At 36.6% G+C, this 20,535-nt stretch overlaps 1 protein-coding gene across 1 annotated transcript in view; it reads right to left on the bottom strand.

Moving 5' to 3' along the window:
* Window positions 1–20,014, bottom strand: part of syt6b (synaptotagmin VIb) — an 89,285-nt gene extending 69,271 nt beyond the window's left edge. The window contains exon 1 of the mRNA XM_087273601.1: window positions 19,543–20,014. Coding sequence (XP_087129727.1) covers window positions 19,543–19,702 — 160 coding nt within the window. The 5' untranslated portion in view covers window positions 19,703–20,014. The remainder of the gene's footprint in view (window positions 1–19,542) is intronic.
* Between the last annotated feature and the right edge of the window lie 521 nt (window positions 20,015–20,535).

Raw genomic sequence — 20,535 nt, 5'->3', positions numbered from 1 at the left:
AATAAACAAAGAATAGACTTGGGCCTATGGTGTGTGCGAGCTGTTTAGCATTGGTTAAAATTAACAGTTCTAAATCAGGAAAAAAAAACATGTGGTTCAATTAATTTAATTTAATTAATTTTGTTGTAAGAGACTTAATGCTTAAGAATCTCTAGTTTTTATTTTGTTATTTTATTCCACTTTTACTACTCTAGAACATTTTTATAGTGATACTTTTTAATTTTACTCAATTATGTTTCTGGCCAGATACTTTTACTTCCACTTGAGTAACAATTTAGAGAGATTCCAGCTCTACTGGGAAAAAAAATATTGCTGCCTTAAATCTTTTAGTTGACTCAAATGAACTTTTCTAGTCATCTCCACTTATATCAATCAGAGTAAAAATATTAAGTTCAGCTTTGCATAACTTGTTGACAAAAATGTAGTTGAAACCTAATTAACCTATTAAAATAAGTTAAAGGAACATAAGAGTATTTGTTGTGCTGACTTTTTGTCATAATTGTTTTACAGTGTTCGGCTTCCTCAGTACTGATTAATACATTGATGCAAACTGTAATGATGAAGCTGGTTTTGCCATGTGTGAGTCCTCACACTTTGAAAGTTGATCTGCTTTCACACTTCCAAAAAAAAGCGAAAAAAGCACAGCACAAAAAAAGCACCTTTGACAACCTGACAACATCAAGTGAACTCTTCCAGGTCTCAGTTATGCTCCAGTGTTACAAATATAAGTACCTTGTTTCAGAAATGAATACTAGAATTACAAATGACAAGTAATTTTAATACACTTTATATAGTATTATTGTATGTTTTTATAATATAGTCTTATTTCTGAGTTAAAAATAAGCTAAATATTCAACAAATATAACATCTAAAGTCACATACAAAAAAAAATTATGCTTTTAACTATATTGTGAATAAAATGCAATGCTATTTGCACTTACTATCTTCTGAATAAAAACCTGAATCCTTATCTTGAGATTCAACATACAGTATGGCTTATGAAACTGGGTGATTTAAAAGTAGAGCAAACCCGTGCCTCACAACACATTGCACCTTACATACTCCATTAGCAAGATGATGAATGAATCTGTCTAAAATTGGATTAAAAATGTAAAATAACCACACACATTTCCAAGATGATAACTGGGCTGCACTTGCTGCATTAAATGTCACTGCAACAAAATATTTATCTTTGCATCCTTGCCCTTTAGTAGATGCACTGTAAAAAAAGACTTGCAGTCTTAATTTTTTTTTTCAGTTGAATCAAATTAATTTTTCTGGTCATTTCAAAGTACATCAATCAATCTGTCTAAAAATAATAAGTTAAACTTTATATAACTTAGAGAGTTTAGCTGAAATCAAATTAACTTTTTAAAATAAGTTAAAGCAACATTAAACTATTTGTGGTCTTGACTTTTTGTCATTACATTTTTTTACACACTGTAAAAATTCTTTGATCAATTAGTCCTGACAGAATATGTTTTTAAGTATTAAACTTATTAAGCTAAAATAATCATGTTCTAACTTTATTCATAAGTTATGCAAGCTGTTTTAAGTCAGTTTAACTTAATATAAGTTCAATGGACTATTGCCAATGGATATTGTTAATTTGATTCAGCTTAAAAATTTAAGTCAACCAGGATTTTTTTTACAGTGCACTGTGTGGTGGGATGTCAAAGGGAAAATCCAACACAACACATTTACTGGCTAATTCGTATACATTTGTTATTTATACATTTGGTTTCTAAGAAAAATTGTACAAATATGAATGTATAAGCCACTTTTCTACCAATATGTAAAATAGTTCCATTTTCTTTGTAAGATCAAGTTAAGGAAAACCATAATTTATGCTTTTTAAAAGCTCTCCAAAAAGAACCACAAATAATAACATTATAGCAACAAAGAAATTCAAATAATTAGAATAAATAATTACTTGAACTTGACAAGAAAATTTTACTTTTACTTTTATAGTCCATAAAACCTATTAAGAAAAAAGGGTAAACAATCTCAAAAATGCTAATAAAAAAATTATAGCACAAATATCCAGAATATAGGCAGCGCGGTGGTGCAGTAGGTAGCTCAATCACCTTACAGCAAAAAAGTCACTGGTTCGAGTTGGCATTTCTGTGTAGAGTTTATGAGAGTTTTCGAATATCCAGAATATTCATTCATTCATTTTCTTTTCGGCTTAGTCCCTTTATTAATCTGGGGTCCCCACAGTGGAATGAACCACCAGCTTATCCAACACATGTTGCAACTCATCACTGGGAAACACCCATACACACTCACTCACACTCATACACTACGGACAATTTTAGCCTACCGAATTCACCTGTAACACATGTCTTTGGACTGTGGGGGAAACCAGAGCACCCGGAGGAAACCTACGCGAACACAGGGAGAACATGCAAACTCCACACAGAAACGCCAACTGACCCAGCAGAGGCTCGAACCAGGGACCTTCTTGCTGTGAGGCGACAGCACTACCTACTGTGCCACTGCGTCGCCATATCCAGAATAAACTGTTGAAATGAAGACGGATTCTATTTACGTGAGGTTTACAATCTGAAGTGTGTACGGTTGATGAGAGCTTAACGTTCTGCAATTTAAGAAAACACCAGGAAATTAAGAAAAGATCTTTATCCGTTTGACAGCATATGTGCTGCAAATTCTCAAAATACAAACAAATTAATAAAACACGTTGTATTTTTTCACAACACAAAAAGAACAGAACACAATGGAAAAGGGGACCCCGAAAACGTGACACGCCGCTGTGCCATGGCTATTGCTCAGTGAAGTTGTAGGGGGTCTTTGAAAGGTGAGATTTTTGTGTGTTTATTTTAATATACAGATTCCAGTGTCTTTAGTATTTATTAGCCTCAATAACCATGACCTAAAAAGCCAAGTCTGTCATGTTTTGGGGTCACCTTAAAACATTTCCGTTGTGTTGTGAGAAAATGTAGAGCATTTTTCATAAACTGTTTGCACTGTGAGAAAATGCAGTGTGTTTTATTAATTGTTTGCATTGTGAGAAAATGCAGGATGTTTTTCAAATATGTATTTGGGTTGTGACAATTTGCAGCACATGTGCTGTCAAACTGATGAAGATCTTGTCTCAATTTGCTGATGTTTTTTGTAATTGCTTGCGTTTTCCTAAACTGCAGCATGTTAAGCTCTCTCGGCCACCGTAGAAAAGCCCTATTGTGTTCTACATTAAACACTAATGAGAGTTACTTGTCAGTCTGTGCATTTGGCTTTGAATTAAGAGATGAAATCATACAGAATGACGTGGGAGTCAGCACCTACACTGATCTAATGAATGATCATATACAGTATGTTTGGCAGCAATAGCTTTTGGATTTCTCGGCTTGCTTTGGAACCACTGCAGGACAGATTATACCTCTGACCTCACAGCAATATAGGTCTCAATGGCACTTTGTACTTGCCGCTGTGTAATCAGCTTTATGAGCTGAAAAATTGTGTGTTCTATTCCCAGGTGGCAAAAACCGTTTACTCCTTGCTGTTGCCTAAAATGGAAAAGCACTCGAGCTCCCGAGTGTTTGTACATCTAACGTGTTTATTTATTTGTCACCTTGTTCTAGCTTTAGAGCTCACTGACTGAGCAAATGCTGTACACTACGTTTATTCACTCTGAAGAGGCTATTAAATCAACTTTAAAAAATGATCGTAACAACAAGAGGTGTATTTATGTCTGTTTGAGTGGCATATGCAATTTCAAGATGCACCACGCATTTTGTGTATGTGTATTAAATGATTTCACCCTTAGTTACTAATGACAAATGTGTTATAAAAAAACATTCTTCTATCTTAATATTAATTTATTTATTTACAAGTGTGCATATATGCATTGCTGTTGAATTTTCACATTTAAAATTGTTCATAAACTTGAATAACTGCTGTTTTTATTTACTTTAATTTCACCAAGAAAAAACAACAACACAGAAAAACACATTTTACAATCATTGTGGCGCAGTGGGTAGCACTATTGCCTCACTGCAAGAAAGTCGCTGGCTTGAGCCCCAGCTGGGTCATTTCTGTGTGGAGTTTGCATGTTCTCCCCGTGTTCGCATGGGTTTCCTCCAGGTGCTTTGATTTCCCCCACAATCCATAGACATGCGGTATAGGTGAGTTGGGTAAGCTAAATTGGCCATAGTGTATGAGTATGAATGGAAGAGTGTATGGATGTTTCCCAGTGTTAGGTTGCAGCTGGAAGGATAACCGCTCCGTAAAACATATTCTGGATAAGCAGGCGGTTCATTCCACTGTGGTGACCCCTTATTAAAAGAGGGACCAAGCCGAAAATAAAATAAATGAATAAATAAAGTACATTTTCATATAGAGAAAAAGTTAAAAGATCACTTGAATTTTTTCATTATGCATGAATTCACAATTTATTTGTAAATGTTTGAGTAAAAAGTCATTTTTGTTTTATTGTGTTAACTACTACTGATGACATTTCTTCAGAATTTAAAACAAAACTACATTTTTTAAATGGAGATAATTGAAATAATGAATAAAAATAAAAATAAAAATTAATAGAGGTGACTACAAGACCACATCAAACAATATTCCCATTTCCTTGGATTTTTAATTTATTGTTATGTGTTGAAGTAAAACATGATTTTTGTTTAGTTCTGTAATATATAGATTACATACATGTTTTTGCATAAACACAACACCAATGTTTTCAGACGTATTAAAAATAAAAATCTGGTGAAATAACCCTGACTTCCTATCAGTCGTTCAGAAGTTCAGAATCCCCCTCTGTTGTTTCAACATCTTTGTTTCCACCTATAGGGAACAAGGATTGCATACAGTATGTATATTTTTACTGAAGTCCATAACAAATTTAGTAAATCCTTTAAGATATGTAATGTGGTCTGTTACATTGTTAAAGATTGTTGTAAATGACAAAGTATTTAACTGTAATATGAACTGAATTTTACCAAAGAACAGTTGTTATACAGAATGTTACTGTATTTTAATGTTGCATTGTGAAAATTACTTTTTTTTAAAAAGATATTCAATACTGTAAATACATACAAAGAAAGGTAAATGGTGCTGTAAATGTAAATACAGCATTTTTGCTGTAATTGATTTATACAGTAAGTTACTAGAAAACTAAACTGTAATATGAACTGAATTTTACTGTAGGACAGTTATGCAGTATGTTATTGTATTTTCAAGTGTCATTGTGAAAATTGCTGCATATTTTTACAGTAAAGATATACAATACTGCAATACAGCAAGATAAACGGTGCTGTAAATGTAAACACAGTATTATAACTGTAATTGATTTACAGTAAGTTACTGGCGAACTAGGGCAGCACAATGGCGTAGTGGGTAGCACGGCAAGACGTTTGCTAGTTCGAGCCCCGGTTGGGTCAGTTAACATATCTGTGTGGAGTTTGTAAGTTCTCCCTGTGTTTGTGTGGGTTTCCTCTGGGTGCTCCAGTTTCCCCCATAAGTCCAAAGACATGCGCTAAAGGTGAATTGTTCATAGTGTATGTCCTGGTCCTCTAGGTGTGTCGTAAAAATTGGATGACATGGTGGTGGCTTAATGTCAACTTCGACATAAACGGCCCTGGGAGTGAATAAGTAAGAACTGGTGAACTGCTGCCAGTAAGTTACTGTAGATTCTACGGGAAATTGTTAACAATTGCTATACTTTTTGGGACATTTGCTTCCACAACATAAGTAATACAAGGCATAAACACACATAACTGAAGTGTTTTATGTGGACTATTATTTTTTAAACCATTTAATGGCGGAAAAGCTATGCAATACACCTTTCAAGTGCCCCTATTCTGCATTATAAAAGGTCATATTTTGGTTTTGGGGGTTTCCAATAACAGGCTGAAATGTCTTTCATTGCCTTATACAGTAATATACATTTAATTTGACCTAATTATCCTAATAACTTCTATATATGTATATGATTTATTCAGCGATTCATTCAGATTCACAGCTGAATTTTTTTCTCTAGAATTTTACCTCCGAGATGCAATGCAACTGTCAGAATCCCACTCTATTTGCAGGGCTTGTCAACGGGCCGCATGCATGGCTTGTTAACCTCGGCCCATGCCACTGAACAGAGAACAGATTTAACACAATCAGGGATGAAATGTCACAGTCACCCATTATAGGCAGACCCTGGAAATTAGATTTTAGAAATGAGTCCATTTGGATGTTGCTCTCTACCTAAACCCCCTGAATCCCCCTGCATGTCCCGCTACAGGGCGGCCTGTGATTCAATTTTCCTTTGTTATAGTCAGGCTCATTTTCAGCCGTCTTCTTTTTTTGCTCGCTCTCATCTTTTAAGGTGGTCATGGCTTAAATGTCTTGATTCCTAGAAGTGAAGCACATAGGGGTGGACATCAGAGATCAATGTCCTTTGCAATGCCTAAACACATTTGGCACAAAATGACCTCCATTATCTTTCTCTCAATGGCCTGAACATAAAGGTTTCTGTGCAGTGTATAAAACTGAAAAAGAAGACAACGGGTGCATTTCAGCAATGTATTGTATAAATGCAATTTTATAAAATTATGTTCAGATTAGTTCACACCACGGTGCATAAATAATTACAAATATGAGGTAAAATATTACAGTAAATACAAATATATTTGATGTTATGTTATTAATGAATGTTGAATGTGACTTTTTTTGCATTAAAAATATTTTTGGTGTTCATTACGGTGTGGCGACCCCTGATAAATAAAGGGACTAAGCTGAGGGAAAATAAATGAATAAAAAGTATTTTTCATTTTTAGTTTATGTAAACTGTTATAGTATAGTAAAAATATATAACAGTAAATTATGATAGCATGCTGATGTCAAGAAATTATATTTTATTGTAGAGTGTAACTCAAATTATAAATAAGAGCTATCCAACCAAGAAGATTTGTGTATAAAACATGGTTTCTAATAGAAATCCAAACATAGATTTCTTGGCTAAAACAAGGCTACAATTTGGCTGTAAGGAAAAATTAAATAGACGTCTAACAATAGTATAAAACATAGACTATTCTTTATATAGACAGACTTCAAATGTAGTCATTCCTTCCTGTCTATTTGATGAATAATCTATTTATGGACTAGTGTTAGATGTCTAGATTTTTACCTAAAACTTAGCCTTTGTATCTGTTACAATTATCAGCATTCTATTCCATACAGATTGCTGGAAGACTACAATCCCATCACCATATGGACTACAAATTCTGTCATGCACCACAAACACACATCTGTTCCAGTTTTCCAGTTGTAGAGCTGAGGTTTCGAGTGATTTAAGGGAGCGTTGAGAGTTACAGACTAGCATGAATCCAGGGTAATGCAGTTATAAATATTAGTTTGTAAATGCTCTGTTTTTGTAACGTGTTTTGTTTTGACACTGGTCTGACATTCGAATGAACTGTGAATAAATATTGTCTTGTTTTTGGTCATAAAACATCATTAAAATACATCAAATCATAATTTTAGAGAATTTTTTCAAGACGGGATTCAAACTAGGGCCATTTGCAGTAGAGGTCTGCATTACCGTGGCTGTCCCGCGGGCGCCGCAGGACTCGACCAGATAAATTTCAGAATAAATCGCGGGAGCGGTCGGTAACGGGTTTAATTTGGGACGGGAGCAGGCTGTCTAGCAATATCGCGGATATTGCTATGCGAATGAGAGAGAGAGAGAGAGAGAGAGAGAGAGAGAGAGAGAGAGAGATAGCTTTGCCTGTGTGTGTGCTTGGTGCTTGTGTGTGTGTATGTTAGTGCGCGTGCGCGCGAATGAGAGAGAGAGAGAGAGAGCTTTCGCAGATAGAAAAACACACTCGGGCCAGTTCCGGCTAGATTCTCGCCTGCCAGAGACTTACCTCTCAGCCCGGCTCCGGCTGCCGGACTCCGGATGCTTGTGGACTCACTGCCCGATTCCTGTCTGGACTGTATAGCTGGGGGATTTTCGGTTTTGTTCTCCCCCGCTCTTTAGCGGGATCGGGCACGGCGGGCAGAAAACGGGGCGGGTAGGGCAGCGGGACAATAAATTCTTAGTATAAGCGGGAGCGGTCGGGTTCGGGCTAAAACCTGGCGGGTGCAGGCGGGAGCGGGATTCAAAATTTAGTCCCGCGCAGATCTCTAATTTGCAGCACAGTTACTCTGTCCACATACACAGCCCACTAGGCTCTTAATCACGTAACCTGGTTGTTTCGAATCACCTTAATCACAAGACTTTGGGTGTTTCGAATCATCTTAAAGCTGTCGTCACATTAGAGTTTAAGCATACGATATTCTGTCGTGCAGCGCTGCGAAAAGGGCGGGATTTAACAAGCTTACTAGACATTTAAAAAAAGCGAGCAATTGCTCCATGTTTTAAATTTCTGTCCAGAGATGTCATGTTTTGATCCTCGATTGATCTCACGCAGTCAAGCGATGCGATTTCGCAGGTCAGAGTTCACCAAGCTTGAATTTTGCACCTTAGCAACCTGGGAAACTTGACGCTTGACTCTGTGTTTTTAGGTCTGACACATTCGCCCGCATATGAATGGAAGTCTATAGGAGGAAAAGCCCAGTGTGACCGCAGCTTAATCATGTGACCTGGGCATTTAAATCACCTTATTCACATAACCTGGGTGTTTTAAATTACCTTAATCACATGACCAAAGTGTTTGGAATCACCTTAATCATGTGATCTGGACGTTTTAAATCACCTAAATCTTATGACCTGGATGCTTGACCATTCTTGTAATAAACTGCACATGGATCATTTACTCCATTGACAGCGTCCCTCACATGATAGTTTTAGTCAAGCCATCAATTAGACATGTTTTAAAAAAAGTTTGCTGGGATTATAGGAAGTGAATGACACAAACTTTTTAGAAGTAATTAAAATATCTTTATGCTAGTAACATACTGAAATGCTAGATAAAATTCACTGCGCGCGTTATATTCATAATATGGTGCTTTTTAAGAGCTTAAAAACCACTAAACGTAAATAAATAATGACAGGATGTTCCTTTCCATCCAGCCTCAGTAGTTAAAGCATTTTTTCCCTATATGCTCCAACTTAGGGTCTGATGCAAGTGTGATATTGCGAAGTTGAGAGACAAGACTGCTGAACTGGTTCTCACATTTACTTCACTAGCTCATTGGGTGTCTACATGCATAAATTCACATTATTCATACCCAAGTTAAAGGCACAGCCAAACTCCCTTTAGATTTTTCTATTAAAAGAAAAAAAAGCTTAGTGCAAGAGAACGTGATTACGTCCCATAAAGAAGAATGACAAAGGAGGTAATTTTGGCTGTGCCTAGTCTACACCTGTTCAGTAATTAACAAAGTCTATAAAGGTACGGTCGCAAATTAGCTTGGCACACAACACTAGGGTATGCTAAATTATTTAATCACACCTCACAGGACTTTGCCAGCACACAGGAATTCCCCATTGGGTTTCTGAGAATTGACTCCCCTGGTAGTGATTTTAACAGACACACACACACACACACAGCCACGCAAAACTCCCTCTCTATCTTGATCCTTTTTTCGGCTGATAGATAGAGTGTGTATGCGATTTCCCCTGCTGGTCTGATGCCTACTAGCTGTTTTATTTATTCATGGCCACATAATGCGGTAGCTGCAGTAGTAGGTCTAAAACGAGCGTCTGGTTCGCTGCAGTGGAGCTTAAACTACTCTAATAGTAATGTTCTGCTCAATGTGCTACAGAAACAGCAGCGGGAGAGGTGCCACTCAGTAATGCGACTGGCATTCTGCACGATTTCGCTTCGTCTATTTCAAGACTAGTGGAAAGAAATGAGGTCCCCCTCTACATGTGCCCTCTATTGCTCAAGCATTGCACTCAGTCATATCCCTCTTGTCATGTTCAAAAGGAAATGTAATTGATTTAACCTTGGGGGCCTCTATAAAATAGAAATGGGGTGAGAAAGATGGTCATCTCTAACATACGCCATCACCGTGTGCATGAGTGGCATTATATTGACTTTGACCATCTTAAATTCTCCTTTCTCAGCACTTTTTTTATTAGAGGTGGTCAATAAACGAGTGATGCTTGTTTACTTTGTGAATGATCGAGGGTTTCAGTATTTACAGCTGGGTACAGAATATGGGGTGACTTTTAACTTCTTTGTTTTGTACTTTTTAACTATTGTAAACAGGGAGTTTGTTCATTCATTATTAAGCCATAACTCAAATATCAAACAGCAGGAATGTAAATGTAAAACTTAGAACAACTTATCATGCCACATATCATGCTGGGAATAAACAATGCATTTTTTTTCTTTAACATACAAATGCCTAATCAGTATATTATTACATCACTGGTAACTGTGTAGTTACAACCCTAGTCTGAAGTAGTAGCAAATGGTGTTACTAGAACTGAAACCGATTTCAGTTCCTGCAAACTTACATAGAAAGTGAGTATTTCCACCAACAGTTCTAGGAATTGTGAAAAGGTTCCTCTATTCTGAAATCCCTTTAGGTGACTGGTAACCTGAAAGATTTTGTGGATTACAGGCATTGCCAATTTTCAGACCTTAAAGTGTCTTGAACACTTCCAGTTGCCAAGCATACACTCTCAAGCAACCAAGGCTTCAAGTGAGGAGGAAAGATTTCATTAAAGGAACTGAGGTTTGCCACCTTTCAGACCTGAAACAGCCTGAAACACTTCCTGTCATGTACGTGAACTCTCAAGTTGACCATGGTGGAGGTGTGTAGGTACTGTAAAAACAGTGAAAGATTTAGTTTTTGAATAAAAAATAATAAAAATTTTGCCAGCTTTCAGACCTGAAAAAGCCCTGCACATTTTCTGCCATGTACATGAACTTTCAAGTTGCCCATGGTGGAGGTGTGTGGGTACTGTAAAAAGGGGGAAAGATTAAATTTTTGCATTAAAGAAAGTGAGATTTGCCACCTTTTAGACCTGAAACAGTCTTGCACACTTCCTGCCATGCATGTACATGAAGTCTTAAGTGGCCCAGGCCGGAAGTGTGTGGGTACTGTAAAGGAAGGAGGATTTAATTTTTGCACTAAAGAGACTGAGATTTGTCACCTTTTAGACCTGGAACAGCCTTGCACTATTCCTGCCACGTAGATGAACTCTCAAGTGGCCAAGACCGGAATTGTGGATGTTGAAAAAAGGGAAAGATTCAGGGACCATTTACACAACAACTTTTTGGTCAAAACCAGAATTTTTAAAATGTGTTATACCTGTTCGTTGATGTTCACTGAAAATGCATAAAACTTAAAATGAGTTACAATATGGAATTTATTTGAAATTGTAGACATTGAGTGTGTGTGTGTAAACACCTGAAAAATATAATCAATGACACGGACATCATGCACGTGCATAGAACATGTTTAAGGTAAAAACAACTGTGAAACCAACACAACAATGCAGAGCCGGCCCAAGGCATAAGCGAGCTAAGCGGCTGCTTAGGGCCCCATGGCCACCAGGGGGCCCCCAAGAGTGCATTAAATTATTAACTTTCGTTTTTGTTTAAGTTTGTTGGAGAATTTGGTTATAGATTATGGGTGGGGCAAATATATCAATATGCTCTGGCGCCAATAATCGATATTTATCTAAAATTTACAAAAGATCTGAATTAATTAATCTAATCTGACTGCAGCCATTTACCGCTGTGGCCACCAGGTGGCTCTTCCCGTAATGGTGGATCAACAATACATCAGAGACGCACCAGCCTTCTTAACCACTGACATATGAGCGATTGCAATTGTGAAACTTCATACAGGAATATGGGCTCACACTATTTAATTCCGCCAAAATATATAAAGATATCAATAGGACAAGAACACATAATTTGAAGGGTTTTTCATTTATTTAACCCTTGCAGACTTTTGCAAAGTCTTGTAGATGGTATTTTTGCTGAAAATATTAGATAAATTAAAAAGAAAAACTTAAAAATAATGCTCTTTTTAAACTGACGAGTAAATAACTAATGTTCTCCACTGCTGGAGGAATTATAAGTGCTCAGAGGAGTCTGTGCTCACTTGAAGAAAATATATTAATCTAGTGGCAATGCAAAATTTTGCATGAATAAAAATAAACCAGGGCTATGCATAAAATACATCAAATAGGTTGGACAAGTTGTAATAAATGTCTTTAGTTTATAGAAAACTAGAAAGCAATAAATTGCTATTTTAACTGTTTTCTAACATGCACAGTTGAAGTCAGAATTGTTAGCCCCCCTGAATTATTTGCCCCCATTTACTTTTTCTCTAATTTCTGTTTAACAGAGAGCAGATTTTTTTTCAACACATTTGTAAACATAATCGTTTTAATAACTCATTTCTAATAACTGATTTATTTTATTTTTGTCATGATGACAGTAAATAATATTTGACTAGATATTCTTCAAGACACTTCTATACAGCTTAAAGTGTCATTTAAAGGCTTAACTAGGTTAATTGTGATGCTGCTGCTCTGACTAATTTAGAGATGCGCCCTCTATCTCTGCATTTTTAAGCTTGTTGAACAGTTGTGTGCTTTTATACACAGTTGCAATACTATAAACATGTGCTTTTAATGAAAGAAATGCATCTTATAACTTTTTGATGCATTTTTTACTCTTCATTTGCAAAAATTTTTATATATCATGGTTGGTTTTCTTGTGATCAAATTTCACAGCCATGTACTATGAATCATTGACAGTTGGTAAATACTGCAAAAATTCTTTCCTTTTTTTTGTTTTTGTCTTGTTTCTAGTCCAAATATGTTAAAAATCTTAAAGAATAAACATTTTCTAGACAGATTTTCTGTGGAACATGCTTCTTGATTTAATTTGATTTTGATTTAAAGTGATTTTTTTAGATATTTGAACTAGAAAATACAAAAAGTATATGTAAGAAAAAAAGCATATTTTATAATGTAAGCAACACAGCTACAGCAAATAAAATTGATAACGCGTGTTTAAATTTAAAGTGTGCAAATAATCAAGGATTAACGATAATTTATCATATTGTCTGCACCAAGGGGGCCCCAAATAAAATTCTGCTTAGGGCCCCCTAAAGGCTTGGGCCGGCCCTGCAACAATGGCAGTATGTGGTAGTGTTGTTGTTGCTCGAGTGTTTGCTTATGGTTCCTCAGAAAAGTGTGGACTTACTTCACATTGCACTAAACAGCAGAGATGCATCATATATACATGAAAAAATGATGCGTCATATCACTTTCATACAGTAGATATTGTTTACTAGCAATGTGATAGCATTGAATACCGTTTTAGCATACATATAATAAAATATTTTTAGCAGTTTTTGTGGATATGTAAATATGGATCATTTTAAACTTTGTCTTGAAAAATGTGACTATTTTTTTAAACTTCAGACAAAACCTTTTCTGTTTTTGGCAACATACAGTAGTTGTTGTGTAAACCTACAATTAATGCCATAGCATTTAAGGGTGCTTTCACATCTGTAGTTCGCTTCATTTGGACCTGACCAAGAGCAATAAATGATACATTGTAGCATTTTCTGCAGTTTTTGGGTCCTTTTCACGTAACACTGATTGCTTTGGTCCGAATTAGTTGAAAAGAACCAAAATGCAGTGATCTGACAAAACCCAATTCACTCATTGGCCAGATGTTGTTGAACATATTTCCTAAACTGCTTTTTGATTAGTCAGAATTCACGTGTGGGAAAATGCCAATGGAACTCATGCAAGTAACAAACCGGCAGACACAAAATGTTGCGTTTGACTATAGAGCTACGACTGTGCTGACTGATTGTATCCTTGCTCATAGTATTCTATATAGTTGGTATACATCACTTAAAAACTATACATTTCGAGAATGAGTCGCATCTGAAAAACAATGTTTTAAAGCATTACAAATTATGAATTATTGAATTAATTTAGCTAAACTGAAAATCTTCCAGAAATATTATCAATGATCCATCATGTTTTTCCTTCTCTCTCTCTCTCCTTCACATTCCATATAGCACAGCATATTGGCCTACGGCAGCTGGATTAGTACAAAAAAGCACAGTACTTTTTGCCGTTGGGTCTGTTTTAATTCAGATCATAATCTCACCACAAACGAAACCACTCCAGGGTTCGTTTGAAAGTGTTCCGAGACCACCTCTTCAAGTAAGTTCCATGTACTTAAACTCTAAAGTGGCCAAAGCCAGAAACCAGTTGTTCCCTACAATTAAAGCAAACAGATGCTAACATTTCTTAATTAATATTCAACACACATACTGTTTAAATAAACTATTTTTAAGGGGAGAATGTAATATAATTGATGACGGATGGTCTCTCGTCTGTGATCAGCAATAAATAGACAGATGTCACTACTTGCCTTATCTCTGTTTTGGAAGAATCCCCCTTTCCACCCCATTTCCTCCTTTTCCTCCTTCACCAAGTGGAGCTCTCAAGATCTACCCGATCTCTGACCCCCTTTATGCTAAATAACCAGGCAGGAGCCCTGATCTCCGAGCTCAGGGTTCTCCCCCGGGACACCATGCCTAATCTGCAAATCATGTCAAGCTGTATCTACGGGCCCTATCATACACCCGGCGCAGTGTGGCGCAAGACGCGGTGCAATAGTCTTTTGGTAGTTTCAGCTTGGCGCAAGAGTCGTTTTGAGGCGTTGCGTCACGCTGTTTAAATAGCAAATGCATTAGCGCTCATTTGTGCGCCCATAGGCCTTCTGGTCTAAAAAGGAAGGCGTTCTGAGGCGGACCGCTGGCGTGTTGCTATTTTGAGAAACTATAATAGATTTTTCATTAGACCAAAACTAACCCGGTCTAAACTCTGGTGCAGAGTTGCGCCTCGCTTACGCTCTGCTTAATACACACAAGAGAGCAATAGGCAAATATCTTTACATATGAAAAAATGTAAATATTAAGGATATATATAGGATATAATAAAAATAGATATAGGATATAAATATAAAGGATTAAAATATTACAAAACACATTATTTTCTGGCCTACATAAATATGAAAAATCACGGCTTTTATGTCTTCTTCATCTCGGGAGGCTTTTTCAGTTCATTCATAACAATTTGCTTTTGTATAATGTTATTATTATCAGCAGTATTATTTATTATATTCATATTTATATTTGTTTTATTAAAAACAAGCTTAGATTTGCCCACCTGGTTTTAGACCATATGGGGCACAGCATGTGTTTTAGGATAATACTCGTTATTATTGTTCATTTATTCGCTTGCTGGAAATTAGAACTAAATTTAGAAATAGTTTTAAAACGAATATTTGCGCTTAACAAACTAAAGTATTTATTTATAGACTAATTATAGACTAAACGCAGTAGATGCTCTGTTTAACAGTTTTCTGTTAAAAAAAAATGTTAACTGTTAACTGTTTGCTTGTGAAATGCTCATTTTTTCTACTTTGACTTACTTTGCGTCCTGTAAATAGCGAATGCGCTCTTGGCGCGACGCAGCTGACTCTTAAAGGGAATGGGATATGAGACTCTAATTGGTTTATTCTCAAAACACACCTATAACTCATTAAGAAAATTAACTCAACCCTTTTAGACCATGCTCCACGGCGCAAGGCAGATTTCCCGTCCTTAAATTAGCAAAAACGCGTCCTGACACGCCCTGAAAGCGTTTGCGCCCTGCGTTTTGCGCTCTGCGCATGGACCATCAAAATAGAGCCCTTAGTGTGAACTCTTTAAATCAGATAAAAACTCAGAAATTTTGAGAGGGGTCTGGATGCAGACTTGGTGCAGTGCAATCTGAGCTGCATCCAACTTTAATGAGCTCACCTTACCCTAGCCTTCACAGTGATGTCACTCACTCCTTTGAGTGCATTGTGATCTCAGCTTGCATCATAAGGGCTGCATCCAGTTCACACAAGGGTTTTAAAGGAAATGGACTTTGCTGTTTTTCAGGTCTGGGACACTTACTTTTTGCAACTTCCGCTTTTAAATGGCCAAGGGCCATGGCTGCAACTGTGAGTATTAGGACTGGCATTTAGGTGTAGTCAAGCAACTTTGATGCTGGGACTCGGAACAGTTTTAAATAGCAAAGATGAGATGTCAACTCTCCATGCAATCATGGAGTAAACCTAAAGCCAGATTAACGTAAGACATGTTCTTATTTGCAAACATCTGAAGGTGTTTTTGTTCTGGAATCATACTTCTGTTGAAGAACAAACACTAGCCATTGTAGATTATTCCATTGAGATTTTTACGGCTACACATTAGAACAGGAAATAAGTGTGTTTTAGTACAGTGTTTTGTCTGCATCAGCAAACAAATGCACACATACTTTATAAGTACAACTTCTTTTCAGCCCCTAATGACAAATTGTATTGCTTGATTGCCACATAACACGGACATGAAATGAAAACACCAGCTTGTTTCACATTTATAAATGCTTCTTGTAATCCTATATTATTATGCCATGAGCGGTGCTTAAAAATGGCATGCACATAATTGACCGTGGCAACATCCATGACACAGACAGAGACAGGTAAGATAATGCTTTGTAGTTCTATTACACAGATGCCATAATGTTTATTTCGAACAGCATAAAGTGTCACGCAAACTTAAAAGCATCCAGGCCTGTGTACGCATTCTTTGAGACAAAATGAAACACAGAAAGATTCTTTGAACTGTAGGAAGCAAAACCTGAATTATTGAACAAACAGCTTTTTGTTACATTTAGATCTGACATCTTTGAAATATTCATTCATGAGAAAACCAAGGCATGACTTCAACCCAAGCATCCCATGAATTCCTAATAGGAAGTGACACTCTTTACTCCAGTGCAGCTGCAGTAACACATGCTTCAAGAGGGATGTTGGACAATCGCTTCAGACCATTAGCAACAGAAAGCAGAGAGTTGATCAGAGATCCACTGTTACGATCCCGGTCCTGCTCTATCGTGTCGGGTTTTGGCATTGCATGAGCGCTGCACCACCTGGCTCTCCTGATGCATGACCTTTGCTTTTTGGCAGGCTGGGTGCAGCTCTCGCCATGGGGTTGCGGAGGCCAGCAGCAGTCCTCCATTCATCTAGTATTACTGCCTGTGGACTGCAGGTTCCAGAACCTCCCTTCACTCCTAGTCAAGTCAGCAGGCATCTCCCTCACACACTCAGCACTTCCTTCCTAATTAGAGCTCAATCATTATGACATTATAAGCTATTTAAAGCTTATAAAGTACTACGGTTTTGAGATTTCACATTGGGTGTAAAGTGGCAACCCAAACAAGTATCAAGTCCTATGTGTATTTAATGGAGCTTTTGTCATATTCTGTTGTATTGTATAGTTTTTCTTATGGTTTTTCAAGGTCTTCAGACTGGAATCTGGCTAATTTTGATAATTCATGAATGACTGTTATGGTTATGAATGGAGAAAGCATCCACAGTACGTTGACATGCGGTTTCTTTGCAGTTTTATTTAAGAGAGTTCATTTAAAAAGGTCCAACAAGACTTGGAAATCTCAGGCAATGAATAGGAAAATAAAAACCTAGTGCAAAATTTATTTGGGAACACAAATAAACTGAGAGAACAAGAACCTAAGGGAATTTAGTAATTAACCAACAAGTAACAGTAAAAAACTACAAGTTTTGCTGTGTGCTTTAATAATTTATAATAGTTTTAAAAATATATATATATTTAGGCTGCTACCTGAACATATATAAAATTAAAGTTAATTATATTTACTTTTATTAAAGTAGCAATATCACATGGAACATCTATATATACAGTGGGTGACACTTTAAAAGAAACATTACCGCCCTGACTTATACCGCCACTGCACTAAAGGAATAAGAACATGAGATGCGAACGGACAAAAATATACAGTAGCTGTAAATAGCCTACAACTTTTAAATGAAAATGAAACAATGAAACAAAGCATTATAATTCCTTCATTAATCATTAAAAAACTTGTTAACAAGTTCTATTATTGTAAACTTGTTAAGTGAAATGAGGATTCATTTTGGAAAATTACAGAATTAAAAGACAAATAAAATGAAAGTACAACCATACAAATAAGTAGACCTAAATAAATAAATAAAGCAGCGCTTTAGCCTAATTTTAGAGAGATTTACAGTATATATTATTTTAAAGTGGTAGGACTAAGACAGTCAATAAGTAAGCTTTTTCATTTTCGTTGTTGATTATATTTTATATCTTATTTTATGTCTCAATTATTGTACATAAATAATAAATGAATCATTAAATAGGCCTAAATATATGTTTATTTAAAGATATTACCTGCGAAACACAGAGAAACGGCATAGTCTCAAGAGCTCAAGTTGAATGCTACTTCAAAAGCATAAAATAAATTGACTTACTAAAATTATAATATTTTAATAATTATTTTTATTTATATTAACGCAGGACATAAATAAAGTCCCGCAAGTTCATTTTTATTAATTTAGTTTCAGTTCAGTTCAGTTTTCAAAAAGTCACAGTTCTCCTTCGAAATTATAATAGTTTTTTTTTGTTTTTTTACTTTTAAAACTAATGGCTCAGTATTTTTTGTGTTTTAATTTTAATTTTAGTCGCCTTGCATATGCATGTGAAAAATAATGCACACATAGAAGTATAAAAAAGAAAAATGCAGTTTAAAAAAACTTAAACAAGTTTTAGCTAATTCATCAAAATTAGTAACATTAAAATACACCCAAAGTATAACAAGGAACACTTCGTCAAAAGTCTGTCTATAAAGGCTATTTTTATATAGGCCTACTGTAATTGAAAAGAAAGCTGCAACATGGGCTGTATTATTTTAATTCTAGCCTTTTTTAAAATTTTAATTCATTTCAATAGTATTTATCTAGTAATGTTATATAGTAATATTTTCTATTAAAATTCAGCATCAAAAAGAGCTATTATTAGAGCTTTTCTGTGGTGTCAGTGATTCATGTTTATTTGTGGATAACACACAGTGGCATTCACTATCCCTGTGGTCAGGGACATGATGCAGGTCAGGGCCTGCAGTGGTTTATTTGATTTCTCCTGTGACAGAAACTCAGAGTGACAATTAGATTCTGCGTCTACCACCATGGCAGTTGCCCAAATCGGGAATTCATTATAATTTGTATTGCTTTAGACATTCCTATCACCTGCCAACATCGAGATATCACGGCTCCTTCGATCTTGTGTCTGAAATTCAATTTCATGTCAATTTTACCTTGTGTGACTGCCACGAACCGGTGCGTCGCAAGACACCTGCATCCATCTTTCTATGGAGTTTCTCCAACCGAGGCTTAATTGTGCACTTGTCATTAAACAGTGAAAAAAGTAGGCACCACAGTTACAAATGATCTAAATCACCAATGACTGGCATGCTTAATTTAGAGGCCAACAACATCAAACACAAGCAGCCTCATTAGGCAAATCAGAAAAGTGCCAGGTAACTAATGGCAATTCATTATTTATACACAACTTACTTTCAAAAAGTTCGTTAGCGCAGTTTTAAGTGGGCATATCTAAAAGGTCACCATCCTTTGATGTCCCACCTCGCATTTGCGCAAATAAACATGAGCACGTCCCCCACCCACGTCCCCTAACAAACACAAAACTTACCTGTACTGGAGATGTTGGGGTTCTTATTGGTCAGAAGCACCAGGAAATCCTGACAGGTTTTCGCATCCAGAAGAGGGCTGTCATCAAGGCAGAGGTCAACAATGAGGGCCACAGCCTTCTCACAAAACATGTCCTGCTCCTCAGTGGCCACGGCACTCATTCTGTGAGCCCAAATCCCAATCGTTTTGTCCGTTTGTCATCTGGTGGTCGCAGTGCATGAAAAATCAATGCTACTACTTGTAGGTTCTGCAACTCTTGGATGTTCGCATGTGGGCGATTGTTTGTGCAGGTTTAATGAAGCAATAGTACCCCCAGGTGCTCTGGGAGCCAAAGTGCTGCATCGCTTCTCATCTAGATCTTCCTCTGAGCTACTGTTCAAACACAGGTCTTGGAGATTTTTGTGCCTAAGCCAGTTTTTTTGTCCACTCCCCTCCCCTCGTTCCTCCCTTCTCCTGTCATTCTCACATCGGATAGAGAAAAGTGAAGCTCCTCCTTCTTCAGTCCACTGCTCCTTTCTTGACCCTGATTTAGATGCTAGAGGCTTTTTTTTTTGTTATAGACTGTTCCCCAGCGTTTAAAGTTTCTATTATTTAGTCTGATGGAATACCAGCAATCTCCTCTTATGTTCTGGTGAAGGTTTTCTTGGGATGAGTGTTGTTCGGGTAGCTATTGATCGTCTGTTGATGCGTTTTTTTTTTTTTTGGTTGAGTAATGGAGAGCGAGGTACTTGAAGGGATCTCATTTCTTAGGCCCATGCACAATATCAACATTGCAGAACAAGAGTAAATGTCTCTTTTTCCTGTTAATAGAATATTCCATCATGGTCAGTGGTGCATTCGCTTTCAGTGTGGGAGGTGTGTATCTTAAAACTGGAACTGACATGCTGAGCCACATTGTTGGCAGTTTGCTTTAATTTATTTTGGGTTGGAATAGATTATTTTTCAACCCAGGCTCATTCTGAAAATGTGCCACTGTATACATTTCTGGAGATCG

This window comes from Danio rerio, chromosome 11, assembly GCF_052040795.2.
Source record: "Danio rerio strain M-AB ecotype USA chromosome 11, GRCz13ab, whole genome shotgun sequence".
Classification (NCBI taxonomy): domain Eukaryota; kingdom Metazoa; phylum Chordata; class Actinopteri; order Cypriniformes; family Danionidae; genus Danio; species Danio rerio.
This window is presented reverse-complemented; position numbering and strand designations above follow the sequence as displayed.